The 21,335-nt window shown below is 37.1% G+C and overlaps 1 protein-coding gene and 1 long non-coding RNA gene across 14 annotated transcripts in view; one reads left to right on the forward strand and one right to left on the reverse strand.

The window, feature by feature from the left end:
- Positions 1 to 21,335, forward strand: part of LOC127850247 (uncharacterized) — a 25,141-nt gene continuing 3,806 nt past the window's right edge. Inside the window, exons 1-9 of one of the 12 annotated variants that reach the window (XR_008035162.1) lie at positions 4 to 45; positions 853 to 998; positions 1,880 to 2,188; positions 2,307 to 2,485; positions 2,787 to 3,086; positions 3,479 to 3,707; positions 7,149 to 7,297; positions 9,034 to 9,140; positions 11,534 to 11,619. This is a non-coding gene — a long non-coding RNA (uncharacterized LOC127850247). Of the gene's footprint in view, positions 83 to 467; positions 487 to 852; positions 999 to 1,879; positions 2,189 to 2,306; positions 2,486 to 2,786; positions 3,087 to 3,478; positions 3,708 to 7,144; positions 7,298 to 9,033; positions 9,141 to 9,330; positions 9,429 to 11,007; positions 11,027 to 11,533; positions 11,620 to 21,335 lie in introns of those variants that run through there. The other 11 variants (XR_008035151.1, XR_008035155.1, XR_008035161.1 and 8 more) reach the window with 11 other exon arrangements.
- The window catches only part of LOC127850246 (uncharacterized), a 12,752-nt gene continuing 8,211 nt past the window's right edge, over positions 16,795 to 21,335 (reverse strand). For both annotated transcript variants that reach the window (XM_052383124.1, XM_052383123.1), the window contains one exon: positions 16,795 to 21,101. In XM_052383124.1, the coding sequence (XP_052239084.1) occupies positions 20,838 to 21,101 (264 nt within the window). In that variant the 3' untranslated portion in view covers positions 16,795 to 20,837. The remainder of the gene's footprint in view (positions 21,102 to 21,335) is intronic.

Raw genomic sequence — 21,335 nt, forward strand, 5'->3', positions numbered from 1 at the left:
AGTAAATGGTTAAAGTGAAAGTAGATGTCGCCGCCATTTTGAGTGGTTGGTAAACTGTGGTTTGTGTCCAAATAATTAGACGGTATCTTTTGTATATTGACCCCATACTCATGTAGTCATTGCATATATTTTTATTAATGGGTTTCGACCCGTAGCCTTGTGTTCGCCCTACATCATGTTCGCCTTGGGTTCTGTTAACCCTTCGATTCAGTGAAAGTAATAAACGGAGAAAAAAAAACATTTTTTTAAATTGTATTATTCATAACAGTTACACAATTGTATTGGTTGTGTGTTGTACATATTTGATATCTGATACGCAAACATATTCTTGAAGTGAAATATTTTGCCAACAATAGTTCTTCCCCATAGTAAATACTGGAAACCATACATTATCCTACCGCACCACAAATTCGACGACACCTAAATTCGACGATGTTCTATTTATATTGATTAAATGGATGATTATTGTCTTTGAATCATTTCAAAGTAATACAGCCGAGTTTAAAATTATTATTTTCTGCTATTAAACATTTCATTATTTCTTTCATTATTTGCTAAATATTGCTTCATGTAACCGTTACATCGTCGAATTTCGGTCCATTACATTCGGTTCTTTACACCCGTCGAATTTGGGTCACACTGGGATATTGCATACATGCATCTAGTCCAAATTTTGACGCTCTTAAATATTAAGCTACTTTTTATATGGGTAAAGTATCTCGCGCGTCTTATAAATAAGACTAACATGCATCATGCAGAGATCTCCCTCTGGTTTAGTTCAAACCTGTATAGTTTAGTTTGATTGCATAGGACTTATTTGAAAAAGCTGTAAATTTTGTTTCCGGTGCCTAGAACCAGTACTTAGTGTCTATAGGGAAGATCTAAAGAACGCTTCCACAGTGGGGATCGAACCCGTGACCTCCTGGTTGCTAGGCGGACACCATATCCTTTACGCCACAGCTACCTCAGGGTTTGGGGTAACGGTACAGTTTGTCAAGGTATTCCGAATCATTAGACATTCTGAATCCACATTTTCATTTAAAAAGTCTTAACGTTTGGTATGCGATTTGAAAGGTTATTGTTGTTTCTAAAAATTTAATCCCCCAGCCTGTAAAGAATGAAGATTCGTTGTTTTTGATGAAAATGTTGATTCAGAATGCCTAATGATACCTGTACCCTGAGGCGGGGGAAATAGGGCATCATTTAAAAAAAAATTTGGACTTTAAACCAAACATGAGAAACAATATAATATGTTTTTTTAATCACTTGATTAGTCTTTATTACCGCCAAATTAAATACATAACAATTCTATTTAGTTTTAAACATTTTAAACTTGACAATTCTGGGTCTAGGGCAATTAATTTGCTTGAGTGTCGGGTGAATTTTTATCTGGGGAAAAATTAATACTTTTTTGTTGAGGGAATGGGGCCTTATTTTGGCCAAGTCTTGAATCGTTATAAGACGGTATATAATATTATATTTACCTGTCAATAATATCTGCAAGGGGAGTTAGACAGTATAGATTGATATATACATGTACATGGTCACTCTTAATGTCACTCAAATAGATAAAGTAATCAGTATTGCTATTTAATGGTATGTTTTTTTCATGAGAATAAACTTAAGGTTAATAGTGATTACTTTGTAAAATAAAACAAAGCATGTGCAAATATTGCAATAAAATATTCATTTTTAACACCATTAAAAAAAAGTTAACAATATCTATACACATTCCTTGGTATTTTACCCTAGCATAACAGCTTCAATCACATAATCATTATTTCAATCAATTAACTGGGTCTGTTATCTCATCATCTCTTAATAAATCATATATATTGATAGCCACCTGCTTCGTACACATTTCAAACTAATATTTCAGACACCAAACGCAAAGCCTATCCCAAGGCAATGCCCCATTTGCGTGGTAAAAGGCAACACGACTGTGTACCTCCGGGTAACAGACCACGTTCGCTGGGTGCAAGCGCTGACGGCAGACCCCATGAAACCGTTGATGTCAGAGGCACGTGCTAAGACGGTCGGAAAGTGAAGAAGACAAAGCCGAGGAATTGCTACTCTTGCTGGCTGTGCGACCGGTCGGTGATTGACCGGCTGCGTCATCTAGAACAGGAGCACAAAATGGAGGCTGGGACATTCAATTTTGTTTACACAAGAGGGCCGTTTCCGGAAAGTAAGTGTTAAATTGTGTTCGTGTGGTTTTTGTATTTAATTTCTCATATTTCTATCAATGTCTAATACAAAACCATACCAAACGATTTGTAACTTTTACATTTAAACGTCATTTACAGGTCGCGAAAACTTCAGGAAAGGTGACCAGCAGACTCGCCACTCATGATGACTCGGCATAGGAGGATGAGAAGGTGGAGGATGAGGAGGAGGAGGAAGAGGACTTTTCATTCCTAACGCGGAAATACTGCCTGAGCCTGGAACCCAATGCAAGGGTGATGCATGGTCGGAGAAGCTGCAAGTAACAATATGGATTGCTTATATAGTGTAAAGTTTTGAGTCCGTTTTCGGGGTAGAACCAGTACTTGGTGCATTAAGCCCTGTTTTCCCAGATTTTTTTTTAATTATATACATTTCAATTGATAGTCATTATTATTGCAACATGTATATATATTAAAAACCGTGAGGAAATATATATAAGTACATTAAAATTTAAGATAAATATTATTTATTTATAATACTTTGGAATTACTGGTTGTTAGTTAAATTATATGCGATTTCACCATCTAGCATAGAATATCATCCAATAATACTTGTTGCAGTTTCAATCGTTGACTCATATGTAGACTACATGTTCCTGCGGAGCAGGCCAGGTGGGTTGGCAAACGAGTCGAAAACACAAGAGGTCAACATGAAGATCAACCGGTTCCTGGCCCTGTCTGGCTACTTGGGAGGAGTGGTGTTGAGTGACGTGCTGTTGTGGATGGGCCATATGGAGGTCCACGACAGTTCCTCAACACCACTCACCAGCTGAAGACGGTGCGGAATGCTCTAACGGCAATCAAGAACTTCCTGAAGTGGTGCGAGGGAATGGTCTAGCGGACGCCCGCACATTGAACAATGTAAGCGTAAACTTAGGATTTGATTTATGTAAATTATTCATTCTTCTTGGACATCTACTTATTAATGTTTTGGCGTTGGCGTCTTTCTGTCTGTTCTTCCGTCCATCTTTCCGTCCGTCCAGCACTTTTGTGTCGAGAGCCATATCTTGAAAGTGCTTTGGCCGATTTCATTGAAACTTGGTATGAGTATATATATGGATAAGAGGACGATGCACGCCAAATGGCATTGTACACAGTCTGTTAATAACGGGGTTTTGGCCCTTTGTATCTTGAAGCTTTTTTGAGTGTCAAACATAACACTTTTGTGTCCAGAAGCATATTGGCGGGGGATATCAATTCAACAAATTTGCTTGTTTAGCTTTATTTTTTTTCGGCCGATCTCCTTCTCACAGGCTTCCTGACCTCAACCTGCCTGGATAAGAGCCGTCGCGAGGTTGTTCGGAGGGTAGAGGAGAGTGCGGCCATCCTGACGGACGCAAACCTGGAGCGCCACTTCACTGAAAGTGAGCATGTAGTGAAAACGATCAAGGTGTTCCAGGAGACCCCGCTGGCACACCTGAAAGATATTCGGGGAATAATCATTAAACTGATAGCGCTCTATAACGCCTCCTGAACTGGCAAGTATACAAACCTGAGGGTATGTAATATAAATAAGCCTAGTATTGATTCGAAAAGATAACCCTAAATTACTTTTCAGACCAGAGTTGTTTTTCAGTAGCAATTGCATAGAATTGAATGAAACTTGAAGTTAATAGGCATTAAAATTGGGTTTATTTAAGTATACAACAAAGCTGTTCGCCTGTTAATTGACCGACTTGTCTTATGTATAATATTTTTACCAGATTGTTACCTTGAAGACAGATAAACTATAATGCAAAAGTTCAGTTTGACATTCCAAATTGGGGAAAGGCCTTGAAGCCATTGTAAAATTAAACTATTATGGCCCCTCAATTGATTGAAAATGTCAAATTTCTGTCTGCATATGTTGGTGTATGAATTTAGTGAAATTCAAATTAGATCAAATTTGTTATCATTTTTCAGTGGTTCTTGCATAAGAGTCATCAGGATGATTTGGTCATTTCAGAGATGTACCCTTTATAGCTCAACTTGAGTTATTGTTGCTGGTCTTTGTCTGTTTTGCGATGTGTGTCTATATGTCAACATTTTTACTTAAACAATATCTCCTACTAAACCTTTGGGCAAAGCTTGATGAAACTTGAAGGAATATTCCTGGCATGAAGCTCCTTCAATGTTGCTCCAAGAATTGTTTTCCATGAAATCCTTGTTGCCCTGGCAACCAAAAGGAAAAACTTAAAAAATCTACTCTGAAACTGCAAAGCCTTGGGCTGAGATATTTAGCATGAAACATTGTGTGGTGGACCTTTACCTGTGGGCAAGTCGATTTTTTGTCGAGCCCACTTATGGAGAGCTCGACATATTTGTCACAGTTGGCAGTTTGGTGTATGTGGATCAGTCCGTCAGTATGAAAGTCCGGGTTAGGCTTGTCTGGAGCGTAAGTCTGTTATTGATTGGAGGAATTTCAAATAACTTACAATAAATGTTCACAATCATGACACGGCCGGTCACTGCTCAAGAAAACGTCAATATCTCAAAGGTCAAGGTCACAATTTGAGTTCAAATGTCAAAAATGGCCATAAATGACCTTGTCTGGGCCATTATTATGTCATTCATTGTCAGAATTAAATTCAATTTAAAATCATGTGTTCACCATAATTTGACGGTGTTGCATGGGAAGGAATAATGTCGAAATCTCAAAGGTCAAGGTCACACTTTTAGTTCAAAAGTAAAAAATGGCCATAAATGAGCTTGTCCGGGCCATAACTGTGTCATTCATTGTAAGATTTTAAAATCATTAAGCACATTTGTTCACCATCACTCGACGGTGTATCATAAGAAAGAATTACGTCAAAATCTCCAAACTCAAGATTACACTTAAGAGTTCAAAGGTTAATTGGTGGGACTTGTACCATGATTGTTCAAACTATGTTCCTGGGGTCAAAATTGCCCCACTGGGGAGGGAAATGTAATTTCCTTATTAGTATATTAAAAAACCTCAAAAACAAAAATTTTCTCATAAATCACAAGGCCTAGAGCAAAGATATTTGGCATGAAAGTTCATCTTGTGGACCTTCACCAAGATTGTTCAAGTATCATTGGATCATATTTGCCCCACCCTCGGATCAAATTTGTTTTCCTTCTATAATATATATATAATGAACACTTAAAAATATTCTTCTCAAAAACTGCAGTGCGAACATACATATTTTGCATAAAACATCATCTGGTGAACTTCTGTACAGATTTTTAAAATTATGGGCTGGGGGTACCAATGATAAATTCACTGAATTTACCTGCTAAGATTCATTTGCTTTGTGGAAATGCAATAACTTGCAATGTTTTTAAAGTGATTGAATGGTTCAACATTAACATAAAATTAAAAAGAAAAAAACTATTTCATACATCATATTATACTTATAAAAAGCCATAATTGTAATGCTTTCATGGAAAAAAATGAATGTTTGCTTAATTTTCAAAAATATTAATAAATCTTTAATGTTGAGGATTCTTCATAAAGGTTTTACGTGTGCACAGAATGTTATGGTAATCTCCAAAGCATTCCCATTACAAAATACATCCGATGTCTATGGATAAGTTATTTTTATGCCCCCTTTCGAAGAAAAGGGGGTATATAGTTTTCGCACTGTCTGTCAGTCTGTCACACTTTTCGTGTCCGCTTTCTAATTCAAATAATTTTCATTCGATCTTTACCAAACTTGGTCAGAAGTTGTGTCTAGACAATATCTAGGTAAAGTTCGAATTTGGGTCATGCCGGGTCAAAAACTAGGTCACGGGGTCACTTAGTGCATTTCAAGAATTTAGCATGGTGTCTGCTCTATAATTGAAGTAGTTTGCATCAACATTCATGCGCCTGTCAAGTATCGGGCATTCAGCGTGAGAGTCGCGCATTTACGCAGCAAAACACCCTCTCACACAGCCAAATCTTATGCTCTCCTTTTTTTATACGCCCGTTTTTAAAAACGGGACGTATTATAGTTTCACCCTTGGCTGACGGTGTCCACAGCAGTGTCCGCTCTCTAATTTAAATAGTTTTCATCCGATCTTCACCAAACTTGGTCAGAAGTTGTGTCTAGACAATATCTATGTCAAGTTCAAATATGGGTCATGCCGGGTCAAAAACTAGGTCACGAGGTCACTTAGTGCATTTCAAGGATTTAGCATGGTGTCTGCTTTCTAATTGAAGTAGATTTCACCCGATCTTCACCAAATTTGGTCAGAAGTTGTGTCTAGATGATATGTAGGTCAAGTTGGAATATGGGTCATGCAGGGTCAAAAACGAAGTCACAAGGTCACATATTGCATTTCAAGTATTTAGCATGGTGTCTGCTCTCTTATTGAAGTAGTTTTCATATGATCTTCACCAAATTTAGTCAGATGTTATACTAAATGATATCTAGGTCAAGTTTAAATATGGGTCATGCCGGGTCAATAACTAGGTCTCGAGGTCACTTAGTGCATTTCAAGCATTGAGCATGGTGTCCAAAACCTTCGAACGGGCGTATCTTGTGACAGTTTGGCACTCTTGTTTAAAACTGACGATGCATGAAACTATTTTCACTCATATTTTTTATGTAATTTAAATGCCAAAATTTAGAAAATGCATATGAATGTGAAACGAAACTGTAAGTAAGTAAATAGTGTTACAGTTACTGTACAAACAACCCATTTTTCAAAAGAAGCGTTTTTTTTTTGTAAACTGTACTGATGGTTTTGCTAGTTATGCCATAGGTTGTTGATAACTCGCGTTTGTTCAGCTAATTTCATTATTTCTTTTATAGCCATTAATGTGTTATCATGGTCATTGATGTGAACAAAAGCAAACTGTTATTTTTACAGCATCCAGTAAAAATACCCATATTGTAAATCACACGGGTACTACTGCTCTAATGTTTGATCAAGAATGCATCTAATGGATAATCAAACTAGTGGTTTCACTCAATTGATTTTTGCATATATAGGTAGGTGTACCTAGAGATTGAGCTGGAGACAGTGAAGGTGCTGACCTCTGTGTGGAACACTTAGAAGCTGGCAAGTTTTCATATTGAAGGGTATGGTTCCCAACCGCCCATCACACACAGAATGTAGCTTGTCGTCTTCCGCAGTAAAAACTGGTTAGTGCTCCACAATGCGATACCTGGTTCATATGTTTGTTGCTTGAGTATTAATTATTATTATCAAGATTATCTTGTTTTATATTTCTTGATTATTTGCTATTATATCCCCAGAAACATAGTATAGTGGGGTATATAGGAGTGACCTTGTCTGTCTGTCGATGGCTCTGTATTAAGTGTCCCCTCTCTAATTCAAGGTGTTTATTGGATCTTCACCAAACTTGGTCATAAGTTGTATGTAGATGATGTCTAGGTCAAGTTTGAATATAGGTCATGCCGGGTCAAAAACTAGGTCACGGGGTCACTTAGTGCGTTTAAAACATTCATCATGCTGTCCGCTCTGTAATTTAAGTAGTTTTCATCCAATCTTCACCAAACTTGGTCAGAATTTTATCTAGATGATCTCTAGGCCAAGTTTTAACATGGGCAATGCCGGGCTAAAAACTAGGTCACAGGGTCACTTTGTGCGTTTTTTAGCATTCAGTATGGTATCTGCTCTCTAATTCAAGTAGTTTTCATCCGATCTTCTCCAAACTTGGTCAGAAGTTTAATCTAGATGATCTCTAGGCCAACTTCAAACGTGGGCCATGCCGGGCCGAAAAAATTAGGTCACATGGATTTTGACTTTAGGTCCTATAACACTGGCTTGCGACACCTGTCGACAGGCTTTCAACACAATTTTTTGGAATAAATAGTGACTGAATATCTATCTAAGTTTGGTTGTGAGTTTATCTGGGCCATAACTATGTCATTCATTGTGAGATTAAACAAAAAAAATGCACATTTGTTTACCATCATTGAACGGTGTGTCATGCCAAAGAATTGTCGATATCTCTGAGGTCAAGGTCACGATTGCATAATAACTCTTAAAATCGCCAAACATGTAAATATGTTTTTCTTATTTTGTGAAGACAGCATGCAAAATATTCTGTGTCAATGCAGTATGTGGGGTTATTCCTGGTATATTGGAGTCTGTATGTTGGTTGGTCTGTTGTGGATTTGTCTATCCATTCAAACTTGTAAATATGTGATCAGCATGAAAAGAAGATTTTCAAAACACAATTTTAATTTGCATTGATTTCACATCCAAGAGTAATGGTCTTGATTCCTTGATCCTCGCTCATAAACATTCACAGGGACAGCAGGGGTATTTTATTATTGTTTATGACCAAGTTTGTATTATATTTGTTTTGAAAGTGTGAACTTTTTAATGGATAAATAGATAGATTGAACAAAATTAATTTATTATGCCCTCCTTCGAAGAAGAGGGGGTTAATTGTTTTGCACATGTCGGTCAGACCGTCCATCAAATTGTTTCCGGATGATAACTCAAGAACGCATAGGTACATTAATCATGACTGGCAAATGACCCCTTCAATTATCAGTTCACTAGGTCAAAGGTCAAGGTCACAGTGACTCGAAACGGTAAAATGGTTTGCGGATGATAACTCAAGAAAGTTTAAGCCTAGGATCATGAAACTTCATAGGTACATTGATCATGACTGGTAGAAGACCCCTTTTGATTTCCAGGTCTCTAGGTCAAAGGTCAAGGTCACAGTGACCTGAAGCAGTAAAATGGTTTCCGAATGATATATATATATATATATAATTAGCTATTGATACTTAAGTGAGAGTGATTACATGAGTATTCACACAATGGCTGCCACTACAACTGTACAAAAGAATGACACTCACAGTTCTCACCATAAACCCCAATACTCTTCTCTCCATAACAGGGTGCTGGAAGATGCTTACTGCTATATTGACTGCTTCCGAGCGCTTCCTGGACCTAAAAATTATCTCCCAGCAGCAACCTCCCCAAGGTGTGACGAGAGTCTTCAAGGTAATTAATAGAGGGTGCAATGTGAAGTATAAATGCATAACGAGCCAAAATTGAAAGCTTAGGTTTGGAATAACTCGTCTCATGGTCAAAGTCACACTTAATACTCAATTTTCACATACCATTATATATGCAAGAAAGCTCATTCAACAACTCGCTACAATCAGGTTTTATGCTGAATTTATACTTTTAGGTCAAAGGTCCTAGGCCACTAAGAAATATTTCTTTTAAATCTCACTCAAATGGTGACCATATTGTTTCAATATGCAGAGTTTGGATTTGGCATCACTCACACTTGAAGATAAATATTCATTTGCCACATTATGATTTTGATTCTTCTTAGTAAATCACATATCCCGTTTCATTGTTCCAAGAAACAAAACACCAATGCTCACCACAATTAATTAATGCGATTTGCAAAACCAATCAGGTTCAAACAAGATAAAAGGTTTGAACATTCAGTTCTATCCTTTAAATTTGTATCCGCTCATTATTGTCCCCTACCAGTTTCATCGGAGGGGATTTATGATCACATTTGATTCATACTTTGACAAAACAACACTTACCTGACATACCACAAGGGGCTCCACCCAAACCATCCCCCATGCCCCACCCCAGAACTCCCCCCCCGCCCCCCTAAAAAAAATAAATACTTTATCGATCTCTTTCATATTTGGCATGTAGGTACCTTGCATGGACCTCTACCTTTTGATGAGGCTTGAGGTCACTGGGGTCAAGGTCACTGAGGCTAATAATAGACTTCCTTCCGTCACACTTTTGCTACCGTTTCTCATAGCGCCTTCAATACTTTACCGATCTCTTTCATATTTGGCATGTAGGTACCTTGCATGGACCTCTACCTTTTGATGAGGTTTGAGGTCACTGGGTCAAGGTAACCGAGGCTAATAATAGATTTTTTAGGTGTTTATTAACACATACATTGACAAAGCGCATCATCAGGGAGCATCCATCAGTTTCACTGATATTCTTGTTTGTCTTAGTAACTTTGAATATTTTGTTAAATTTTGTGTTTAGATCCACTTTACTTCTAAAGTATCAAGGCTATTGCTTTCAAACTTCAAAAACTTTCTTACTATCATGATGGTACTGTACCTGGCAAGTTGAATTTGACCTTGACTTTTGAATGACCTTGACTCCCCCCCCCCAAATTTTTCTTTTTTTTCTTTTTTTTGAAATATCATCTATTAAATGACCACACACACACACATTATACCCCCTCTCCATGATGGCTTACGTTATACTGTCAAGCACTTGAATAGTCGAGCGCTCTGTCCTCTGACAGCTCTTGTTAATTAGTAATGTACATATTTACAATATATAAAGCAAGGTCTGTGCTTTAAGAAACATATAAATAAGTTCATATTAACGCATACATTTATTTCAGAGAATAAAATTCCGTTTTAGCTGTCAATATGCCCTTTAACAAATCTTATATGATTCAAGAATCAAATTTTTGAAAATCAAAGTGACATTTCATTCTGGTTCTTGCCAAATTCGCCAATATGAATGTATTCAAGAACTATAATAGTATACAATTTGTTCAGAGAGTCATGAAATAAAGTGAAAATGTGTTGGTTCTGGTAGCGATTTTATTTCACTTGTGAGCAGTATATATTTTCACTCATTTCTTTGATCATTTGTAAATAAAATCACTATGGTAGGTAAGATTTAATTAATAGTTTAGCCATGGCATGCCTTTTTTGTTTGTTAAAAAAATTCCATTTTTGGTAAACCTTTGATTAAAGTCCATTATTAGAAACTGCCTGAGAAGTTTGGTTCAAATTATGTACCAATATATTTTTTATTACCTTAAATATAGCCTTTTTTCAACTTATTACATTCATTTCAGTGATGGATAACCTTTGAAATGTCCCAGGTAGAGTCTGAAAGTGATGACACATGTTGTAGAATGCTTATAATTCTTTCTACATATCTCTAACACTTCCATGGATCTGTGAACACTTTCAACACAAACACACCACATAAAATACTTTTGACCCTGACATTATAATGATTTATACCTTCATAGCTCAAGAGTTATGGCCCCTTATTAGACTGACATTTAAGATTTTTTTTCCATTCGGAGCCGTTTCTCAGTAACTATTGCATGTGAGTTAGCTTAAAATAAATATGATTCATTGTACCAATTTTAACCAAAACAAAGCATTGAGATTGAATCATACAATCTTGAATTGATGGTAATATACAGACAATGCACTATTGTTAATGATGTTGGGGGGGGGGGGGTCACCAGCAGGCAACTTATGAATTGCTTGCAGTATAATGTGAGCCTTTTTAATTTATTTTTGTACAAAAAATGCAAATAATTTGTTTTTCACCATAACTTAACAGAGTATCCATTGCCTTTTTTTCAGTGTTCCAGATGGCTGGTGATGCATTTCAAGAAAAGCCATCAGAATCTTGCAATGATCTGTATACTTAATAAATGACAAAACAACAACACTGTATTGTTATTATTATTTAATACATAACTTCCATATTTGCCAAAAAGGTATATGATGGAAGTTCAACGTTGTTATCGATATGATTTGATTGCCTTGCTTTTTATGTCCCCCACTAAAGTAGTGGGGGACATATTGTTTTTGCCCTGTCTGTTGGTTGGTCTATTGGTTGGTCTGTTGGTTGGTTGGTTTGCGCCAACTTTAACATTTTGCAATAACTTTTGCTATATTGAATATAGCAACTTGATATTTGGCATGCATGTGTATCTCATGGAGCTGCACATTTTGAGTAGTGAAGGGTCAAGGTCATCCTTCAAGGTCAAACGTCATATAGGGGGACATTGTGTTTCACAAACGCATCTTGTTATTTCTATGTCCCCCTCCACCTCCACTATAGGGGGGAGGACATATTGTTTTTGCCCTGTTGGTTGGTTGGTTTGTTTGCTCCAACTTTAACAATTTGCCATAACTTTTGCAATATTGAGGATAGCAACTTCATATTTGGCATGCATGTGTATCTCATGGAGCTGCACATTTTGAGTGGTGAAAGGTCAAGGTCAAATATATAGCTTCAAAGCGGCACAGAAGGGGACGTACTGATAGTGTTTCTGACAAACACATATCTTGTTGTTTCATGAATTTCACACTAAAGTGTTAAGAAATACGACGTTTACATCAAAATGACTCTTTATGAATCATCAAAACTATGTATTTTATGAAACAAGAAATTAAACGAATAAGGCTTTTTGTAAATCTGAATGTTGAAGGAAGTACTGGTGTCAACATTGATTTCTTATGAACCTAAAATTATTCCAATCGGATAGTTGTCTAAATGAATTTTGCTCTGTGTAAGACTGGGACTTTAGAAAGGCAATGGAAAAGCATTTGACCTATTAGGTATTCTTATCGTAAAACAATCGCATTCAATATACGGAGAACTAGACAGAGAACACTTCATTATTTTAACATAATTTGATACCTACAGAATTTTTTTTTGCTTGTAAAATATAAGTACGAGTCTATTATTTCAACTTGAAATGTTGGTGAAAATGTGCTCTGGTCTTAGATTACTTCAAATCAGGGATACATAATAAGATTATTTAATTTATAGTACACTATTGTACGAATATTAAGAAGAGCTGTGGTTTTAAAGTACTCGTACACGCCTGTAGATATAGAGTTTAAGGATGTGTCTGTATGCATACAGTCATTGCTTGGCAGCATGAAGTATCAATGCAAAAATAGCGTCATTAACCGTTTCTGACGAACTTCCTACATACCCAAACGCTTGACACCGTATAGAAAACTAAGTTTTCGTAGCTGATGATACATCCACAAGAAAATTGAAATGCAAATGGTACTACACAGTCAAAAGTATACCAATGGAAAGATCTAGGATCCCAAAAGGTGCCTGGTGCTGCTAAAGAAGTGAGCAGTGTGGAAATTCGGAACAGACGATGACATTTTCTGATTATGTGTTATATCAAGGGTATTTGTAAGTAAAATGTATTTAATTACAGGTGTAAGCACATGTGCTTCGTGAGTGTTGTTATCGAATACTTGACAAAATTAATTAAAGTTTGGAGGATATTCATCATTTCAATGTTGATGCCTTAAAGGGACAGGAGCGATGAACCAAAAAAAGGAGCTGGGTGAAGCTACCTCCTATTTTGCTCTACGTTTTCCCTAAGTATTCCAAGTTTGTTTGAGCCTATACATTGTGAAATGTGTTTTGTTATTATGAAACCGGTTAACGTCGAATAGACGCGATTTATATGGGTAATGATTTTAGATAGAAACGAATTGAGCAAATTACAAAATTACAAGGCCCGGTCAGACCGACTTACGAATATGCAACGGAGAAAAACGCACAAAAATGCAGATTTTGATTATCCGGTGATTAAATTACCTGCTTTGCCGCTCAAGATTCTCGCAAAAGGTGTGTGAAGCGTAGGAAACACACAATGACCGCACAAGTACAGGTGCTATAACGGGAAAAAACGAACGTTTAACGGAAATGTACCTGATAATTAACGGTCGGCTAACGGATATGACTGTGCGAGTAAAGGACTTCTACCGGATAAAACGGCAGTGAAATGCATTAGTACCGGACAAAACGTTCGCCCAACGTGAGAGAAACGGAAAAGTACCGAACACCAACGTACAACGTACAACGATGAAAAAGTAGGGCACATCCTCAGAATCATGTAGCAAAACTTCAGGTTCTGGCAGGTTAAGGTCTCCGTTCTCAGCTGCTGCCTTCAGGTCGGAATCGTTCCACAACTGGGCATCGGATGCAGCAACACGGCCTCCAATGTCAGCCCAGACGAACTTGTACTCAGAATCCTACAGGGCTAGCAGGACAACGGTTAAGTACTTCTTGTAATTAAAATACGTAGACCCGGATCTTGGTGGACATTTGCAAGCAATATGTTCGCCATCAATAGCACCAAGAGTATGGGGGATATTCCAGCTGTCCCTGAAGCCGTCCGCTAATCGCGTGCAATCGGCAGCTGTTGTTGGCAACGGCATCACCTCGTCAGCATACTCATCTATGACTGCTCTACAGACCTGACTCGTAAAAGATAACAGTATAATAAGCTCGCGTGGATTATAAGTGTATGACACATGTAGTAGATAATCCATGACTTTTAGCGAGTGGATGATAAAGTAAAAATACACTACTTTATAAAATGTTCTTATAACTGTGTGCATTTCAAGATATGCGCACAAGACAGTACTAATTACAATATACAATTTAGAAGGTTAGTGTTGTAATGCGCGCACTCATCTATTTGCCTTTTATCCTATACCAATAACTTAACACAATGCAATTCATATAAACTGATGCTAGACGTAGACATTAAAATATATAAAAATATTAAAATGACTAACAGAAGCCTTTTTTAAATTTATTTTAACACTATAGTAAATTAAGCGGTACTTATTTTTAGCACGAGAAGAGAAATAGTGTTGTGGGGTACCCTCCAGCCGAATCGCATATCACGGTACTTTGAACCAGACACAAGATGCCGCAGCGCAATTGATAGCTTCATCCCTGGTTCAATTGGAAGTCTGTAGTTGTTGCGCTGTTTCGTTATCCTTTGGCTCACTCGTGCGAGAATCTCATCAAACATCTCGGTTGGCACTCTCATGGAGTTGACAGATGCGAAATGGATCTCTTGAACAATGCTATACAAACTACCGGTACATGTACCGCTTGTAATTGGTATATCACGTGTGTTATGTATCTTGAACACGGGTATACAAACTACCGGTGCACGTGGCGCTTGTCATTAATATCACTCAGGCGACATGGATCTCTTGAGCATGCGTATGTCAACTAACGGTACACGTGACGCTTGCCATTAATATCACGCAGGCGACATGGATCTCTTGAGCATGCGTATGTCAACTAACGGTACACGTGACGCTTGCCATGAACATCACGCAGGCGACATGGATCTCTTGTGCATGCGTATGTCAACTATCGGTACACTTGACGCTTGTCATTAATATCACGCAGGCGACATGGATCTCTTGAGCATTCGTATGTCAACTAACGGTACACGTGACGCTTGCCATTAATATCACGCAGGCGACATGGATCTCTTGAGCATGCGTATGTCAACTAACGGTACACGTGACGCTTGCCATGAACATCACGCAGGCGACATGGATCTCTTGTGCATGCGTATGTCAACTAACGGTACACGTGACGCTTGCCATTAATATCACGCATGCGACATGGATCACTTGATAATGCGTATGTCAACTACCCCTACACATGAAGATTGCCATTAATATCACGCAGGCGACATCGATCTCATTAACATGCGTATGTCAACTAACGGTACACGTGACGCTTTATATTAATATCACGTATGTGACATGGATGTCTTGAACAAGGGTACGCCAACTAAAGGTATACGTGACGCTTGATATTACTATCACACAGGCGACATGGATCTCTTGAACAAGGTAACACCAACTACCGGTACACGTGACGCTTGATATATCGCGTATGTGATATGGATTTCTTGAACAAAGGTACGCCAACTAAAGGTACACGTGGCGCTTGATATTTCTATCACACAGGCGACATCGATCTCTTGAACAAGGCTATATATGTACCGCTTGTAATTGATATAACACGTGTGTTATGTATCTTGAACACGGGTACACAAACTACTGGTACACGTGGCGCTTGTCATTAATATCACGCAGGCGACATGGATCTCTTGGGCATGCGTATGTCAACTAACGGTACACGTGACGCTTGCCATTAATATCACGCATGCGACATGGATCTCTTGAGCATGCGTATGTCAACTAACGGTACACGTGACGCTTGCCATGAACATCACGCAGGCGACATGGATCTCTTGTGCATGCGTATGTCAACTATCGGTACACTTGACGCTTGTCATGAACATCACGCAGGCGACATGGATCTCTTGAGCATGCGTATGTCAACTAACGGTACACGTGACGCTTGCCATGAACATCACTCAGGCGACACGGATCTCTTGGGCATGCGTATGTCAACCGCCGTTACAAGTGACGCTCGTCATTAATATCAAAGTACTAGTACATGTACCGCTTGTAATTGATATCACACGTGCGTTATGTATCTTGAACATGGGTATACAAACTACTGGTACACGTGGCGCTTGTTATGTCACGCATGCGACATGGATCTCTTGAATATGCGTATATAAACCACCGATACACGTGACGCTTGAATGATATCACGCATGCGACATTGTTCACTTGAACATGACTATGCCAACTAAGGTACAATTGTCTCTTGTAATAGATATTACTTGAACATGGGTATGCGAACTATCTATGTACGTGCCGCTTGTACTTGATATGGCACATGAATTTATGTAACATTTGTATGAAACTACCGGTAAATGTACCGCTTGTAATCGTGTCACCAGTTATAACAATGTTTAACCGTATAGTAAATCTCATTGTCATTTTTAAAACCTAGATATGCCCGATACACCAGTCACTCGTGTCAACCTGTTCACTTGAAGGAAAGTTGTAATTTGTATTGATATGGCTCCTTTGAGGTAAGAATAATAACACATTGTATGCATAATAGTTATATTGATCAAAAAGTGAAACAACATGATACCACCATACATAACATTACAAAAACTGTATACAAATACGAATATTTATTTGCAGTCAGGCCACAGGGCCATAATACATAGTTTAATTTCATAATTATATAAAATAACCTGAATAGTTAAAGAAAACAAAGTCATATGATGCAACACGCATGCACTTTCGTAGAACAAATGCTGCTATACATTATAATACCACCAAAACAAGGATTACCTTATAATTAACTACCTATAACATGTAAGCATGCAAAATAGTAACATACTTATAAAGTAACCTAAGAATCAGTATTTTTTATCAGATATAAATAAACAATGCAATACAAGCATGCAGAATTAAAATGACAGCTAATTTGCATGATAATTACGTAGTTGTTATATATTAGCATGCACATACACACATTTTGCAATCAAAAATATGTGCTTGTCATTTTCATCGGCCATTAACATATTGAACAAACCAAAGTTTCCATTTCATTCAAACACTGCGGAATAAACAAATCATATCTGTGTTATATAATGGGCACTGCATAAACACAGGGTACTCATCTTCTACATGATAAACCTGTCGCATAAGACAAAATTTACAGTATCTATGATCACGTATATAACATACAACAAGAATATCAGTGAAACTGATGGATGCTCCTCGATGATGCGCTATGTCAATCTATGTGTTAATAACCACCTTAAAAAATTCTATTATTAGCCTCGGTGACATTGACCCCAGTGACCTCAAACCTCATCAAAAGGAAGAGGTCATGCAAGGTACCTACATGCCAAATATGAAAGAGATCGTTAAAGTATTGAATGTGCTATGAGAAACTGTGACAAAAGTGTGACGGAAAAATCTATTATTAGCCTTGGTGACCTTGACCCCAGTGACCTCATCAAATGGTTAAGGTCCATGCAAGGTACCTACATGCCAAATATGAAAGAGATCGGTAAACAATTGAAGGTGCTATGGGAAACTAGTGAGGAAGGACAAACTGGAAACTATATGCTCCGGCGAAATTGTATTTCGGGAGCATAACAATTAGGAAAAATATGAAAAATAACGAATTTCAAGAATAAATGCTACAACAGAATCAGGAACACTGATAATAAAATTGCTTTTGTAAGGTGCATGAAGACAGCGAAATGAATACTGCAAATCATACAAGTCACAGAACATATCATTGACAATTTTTCATAAATGATTCAGCTATAAAGGTGCCATGATGACACTATATCGCTCATCTGACTGTTGCTTTTGTCTATAAACTTGAACTCTCTTCCTGGCCCTTTAAAAGAAGTGTTCACTATGAGCAAATAAGGACAAATTTGCCTGTGAGTTGGGTATAGCATCTTTTGAAATTTACGGAGGAGGTCAACCAGACGATGTTTTATGCCAAATATATAAGCTTTCCTTTTGGTTGCCATCGCAACCAGATTTATGCATGGAATGCATTTCATTTAACAACTTTGATAGAGGTTCATGCAAGAAAACTCGTGCCATGATTCATTAAAATTGGCACAGAGGTTAGATGTTGTTTAAGTAGAAAATGTTGACCCATGACGGACCAAGACCATTCACAATAGCTCACCCTGAGCACTTTATGCTCAGTTGAGATATAAACACAAAACAATTATTGCATAATAATACATAGTATGTGTTTACTCGCTCAGTCTTTAAATAGAAAAAAGCATCAAAAGATGCAACAGTAAGTATTCAAAGTTCAGATGAACTTAAAATTATAGATCATTTAAGTATCAAATTAAACTAACCCAGCTAAAGCAATTCTTATCTTTTTTCATATGATAATTTTTTCTTCTTATTCCATTCAGTTATTTAAAAAGAATTGTAGGTAAAAGCAATAGTGTGACTGTGACATCTGACGGGCCGACCTTTTAATGCACTGTATAAAGCTGTTGAATTGTTCACATATTTCAGAATTTACAGATTCAAAGCCTTGAAGTCTGCTAGCTGTAAAAGCACGAGAACATTTGTGGGAGTAGCCATGGAAAATGTCATGAAAAAAATGTTCATTTTTATAGTATCCACTTTCTCTGTTTAGGCAATATTCTTGTAAATTACATGCAAAGTCATAAAACACGTCTTGTGGAGGGGTTTCTAAATAGCTATAGAGTGATAATGCGGGATCTTTTCTTCCTTCTGCCCCAGTCATGTGGAAACCATAGCAATGTCCATGGTCTGCACAGAACCAAAGAAATAATGTTGATGTTCCTCGAGCAGAAGTTTCAACTTTAGAATAAAGCTTTTGACATTTTTCAAATTCTAAAGTCGTATCGTCATGGTCTATATTTCTTTTAACACAGCTATCATTGTCAATGGAAAACTTTCTTACACTTCTTAACTTTAACCCAGATTCATTAAAATAATAGGCCCTTCCAAACTTTTCAGGATTGTATGTGCCCAGTTGAGGTACAGGTGGTTCTGGTTCAGTAACTTGCAATGACATTGATTCATTAATTAGATATTGCAAAAATAATCTAATGTCATCAGGCAATATTTCATTGTTGCTTATTACAGACTCGCAAATTAAATCACTTAGTTCAGGTGCAAACGAACGAGTTTCATTAACAATACTATTAAATCGATCATTTTCAATATTGGGGCTATTTAATAATAGTTGAATTTTGTAACAATATGCAGGGGGTACAAGGCTTGTAATGGACGCTGTTGTGGCTAGCATTTTTAAAACATTTGAATATGCAACTCGTTCATTATCACTCATTTGATAAAATCTTTCGAAGGAACCCAAAACTTCAGAGGGCAGTGCTTGTTTTAACAACTCGATACGGTCCAATAATTCCCTCTCTGGAATAATTTTATTCTCTTTAATTTCATTCAGTTCTTTCCGAGCAATGTAATCTAAAGAAGTTCGAAGGTTAATCATTTCTTGTTTGTCAATTCCATTCAAATTTTCAAAAAAACATCTATCCATTCTACGATGCAGCGTATTATTAATGCCCAAAGCATGGTTTGTTTCTGTAATTTCCTCATAATTTGAATTCCGAAATCCAACCCCTACTTTTGTACCATCACAGCACAATCTCTTAGGACCATAACCACATACACCACAGGGTATATGGAAATCTATTTTCATGTTTGAAGCCCAACTGAACCAAAAATTAAAAAAAACTGTTTGATCCATAAACCTAGCCTTATTGTGGCGAGTTTTATACATCTCATTTTTAAACTGGCAGTAAGAGGAAAAAGTGCAACTAGAATTCATAACCATAGATACAAAATCCCACCCTATTTCATCTCCTGCTGCTGTATCCCTACTTAATACATGTAAACAATCTAAGTCCCCTTCATCCCAAAGAATTCTGCATGGCTTACTAATTGAATTATAGCATTCACGTATATGAATGTCACATTTTACAGGTGCAAAATTTGTGTAAATATTTAATGTCCTTTGTCTTTCGTGTATGGTCAGTCCATTTTCACTGTAATTATCGTCATCTTCTCGCTTGAGCCAACCGCTTCCACAGGGACCGGTATTGTCTGGAATATCTGGAAATAATACAGGTCCTTTTAGGCAGCCATCTGAACATCGAACAAGGTTAGAATCATTCCACTGATCACGTTTTATGATACTTTTCCTTAACTCATTATTGTCTTTAAGTCTGGGAGAATGTTTACTTCTACACTTAAAATTCCAAAGTCCAGATTCCTCATTGAAGTTATTGTATGCAGCAGTACTTAATGTAACCGAAACAGGCATTTCATCATCAATATTGTCATCAAATAACTGCTGTTCTTCATCATCATTGTTATCAATATTTGTATGAATTAAATCTTCCCACATGTGAGTATATGATTTAAATAAGTTTAAGTGCCTACAAACCTTCGAATTTAGTAAAGTACTTATATTTCTCTTATAACCAACCAGACAGGCCAAAAACAATATATTCCGATCATTTGATCTTGGGGCATACAAATAGAAAATGGTCAATATATGAGATAATAATTTCAAACTAGCACCTTCCTCAAATTACCCTAACCACACATATAATATATATATATATATTTATTTATTTATAGAACATTAACAAGGTTAAAATTCCTCTGATTAAGGAACTTGCCCACTAATATTGTTTATTATAAGGCAGGAATATCTCACCAGTCCAGGGTTAAGTTCAACGTCATTTGAAAGAATAAGAAGAAGCTGTGAAGTGTCTACATCTTGTTGGGGCGTCTCGTCAGTGTCTCGTTGGAAAAAGAAGTGGGATGGCACATTGACTTGATCTTCATTTGCGGCGTTGTCATCTTGTTGGGGCGTCTCTTCAGTGTCTCGGTGGCAATGGATGTTGGATGGCACGTTGATTTCATCTTCCTATAATAGAATAACCCTTCCTTTAATACAATACTTACTAGACAAACAAGACTATTGCCAAGCAATGTATGTCCCCTACAGGTTCCACCATTATCAGATTTTTTTGGATTTTTTTTTTCATTATATATATTTGTTGCCATATCAACCAGAAATTTTGATGAGGAACAAAATGAAATGACGTACATAATGTCCATATTGCCATATATCCATGTTTCAAGAAAAAATATGAAGAAC

This window comes from Dreissena polymorpha, chromosome 11 (assembly GCF_020536995.1).
Source record: "Dreissena polymorpha isolate Duluth1 chromosome 11, UMN_Dpol_1.0, whole genome shotgun sequence".
NCBI classification, from domain to species: Eukaryota; Metazoa; Mollusca; class Bivalvia; order Myida; family Dreissenidae; genus Dreissena; species Dreissena polymorpha.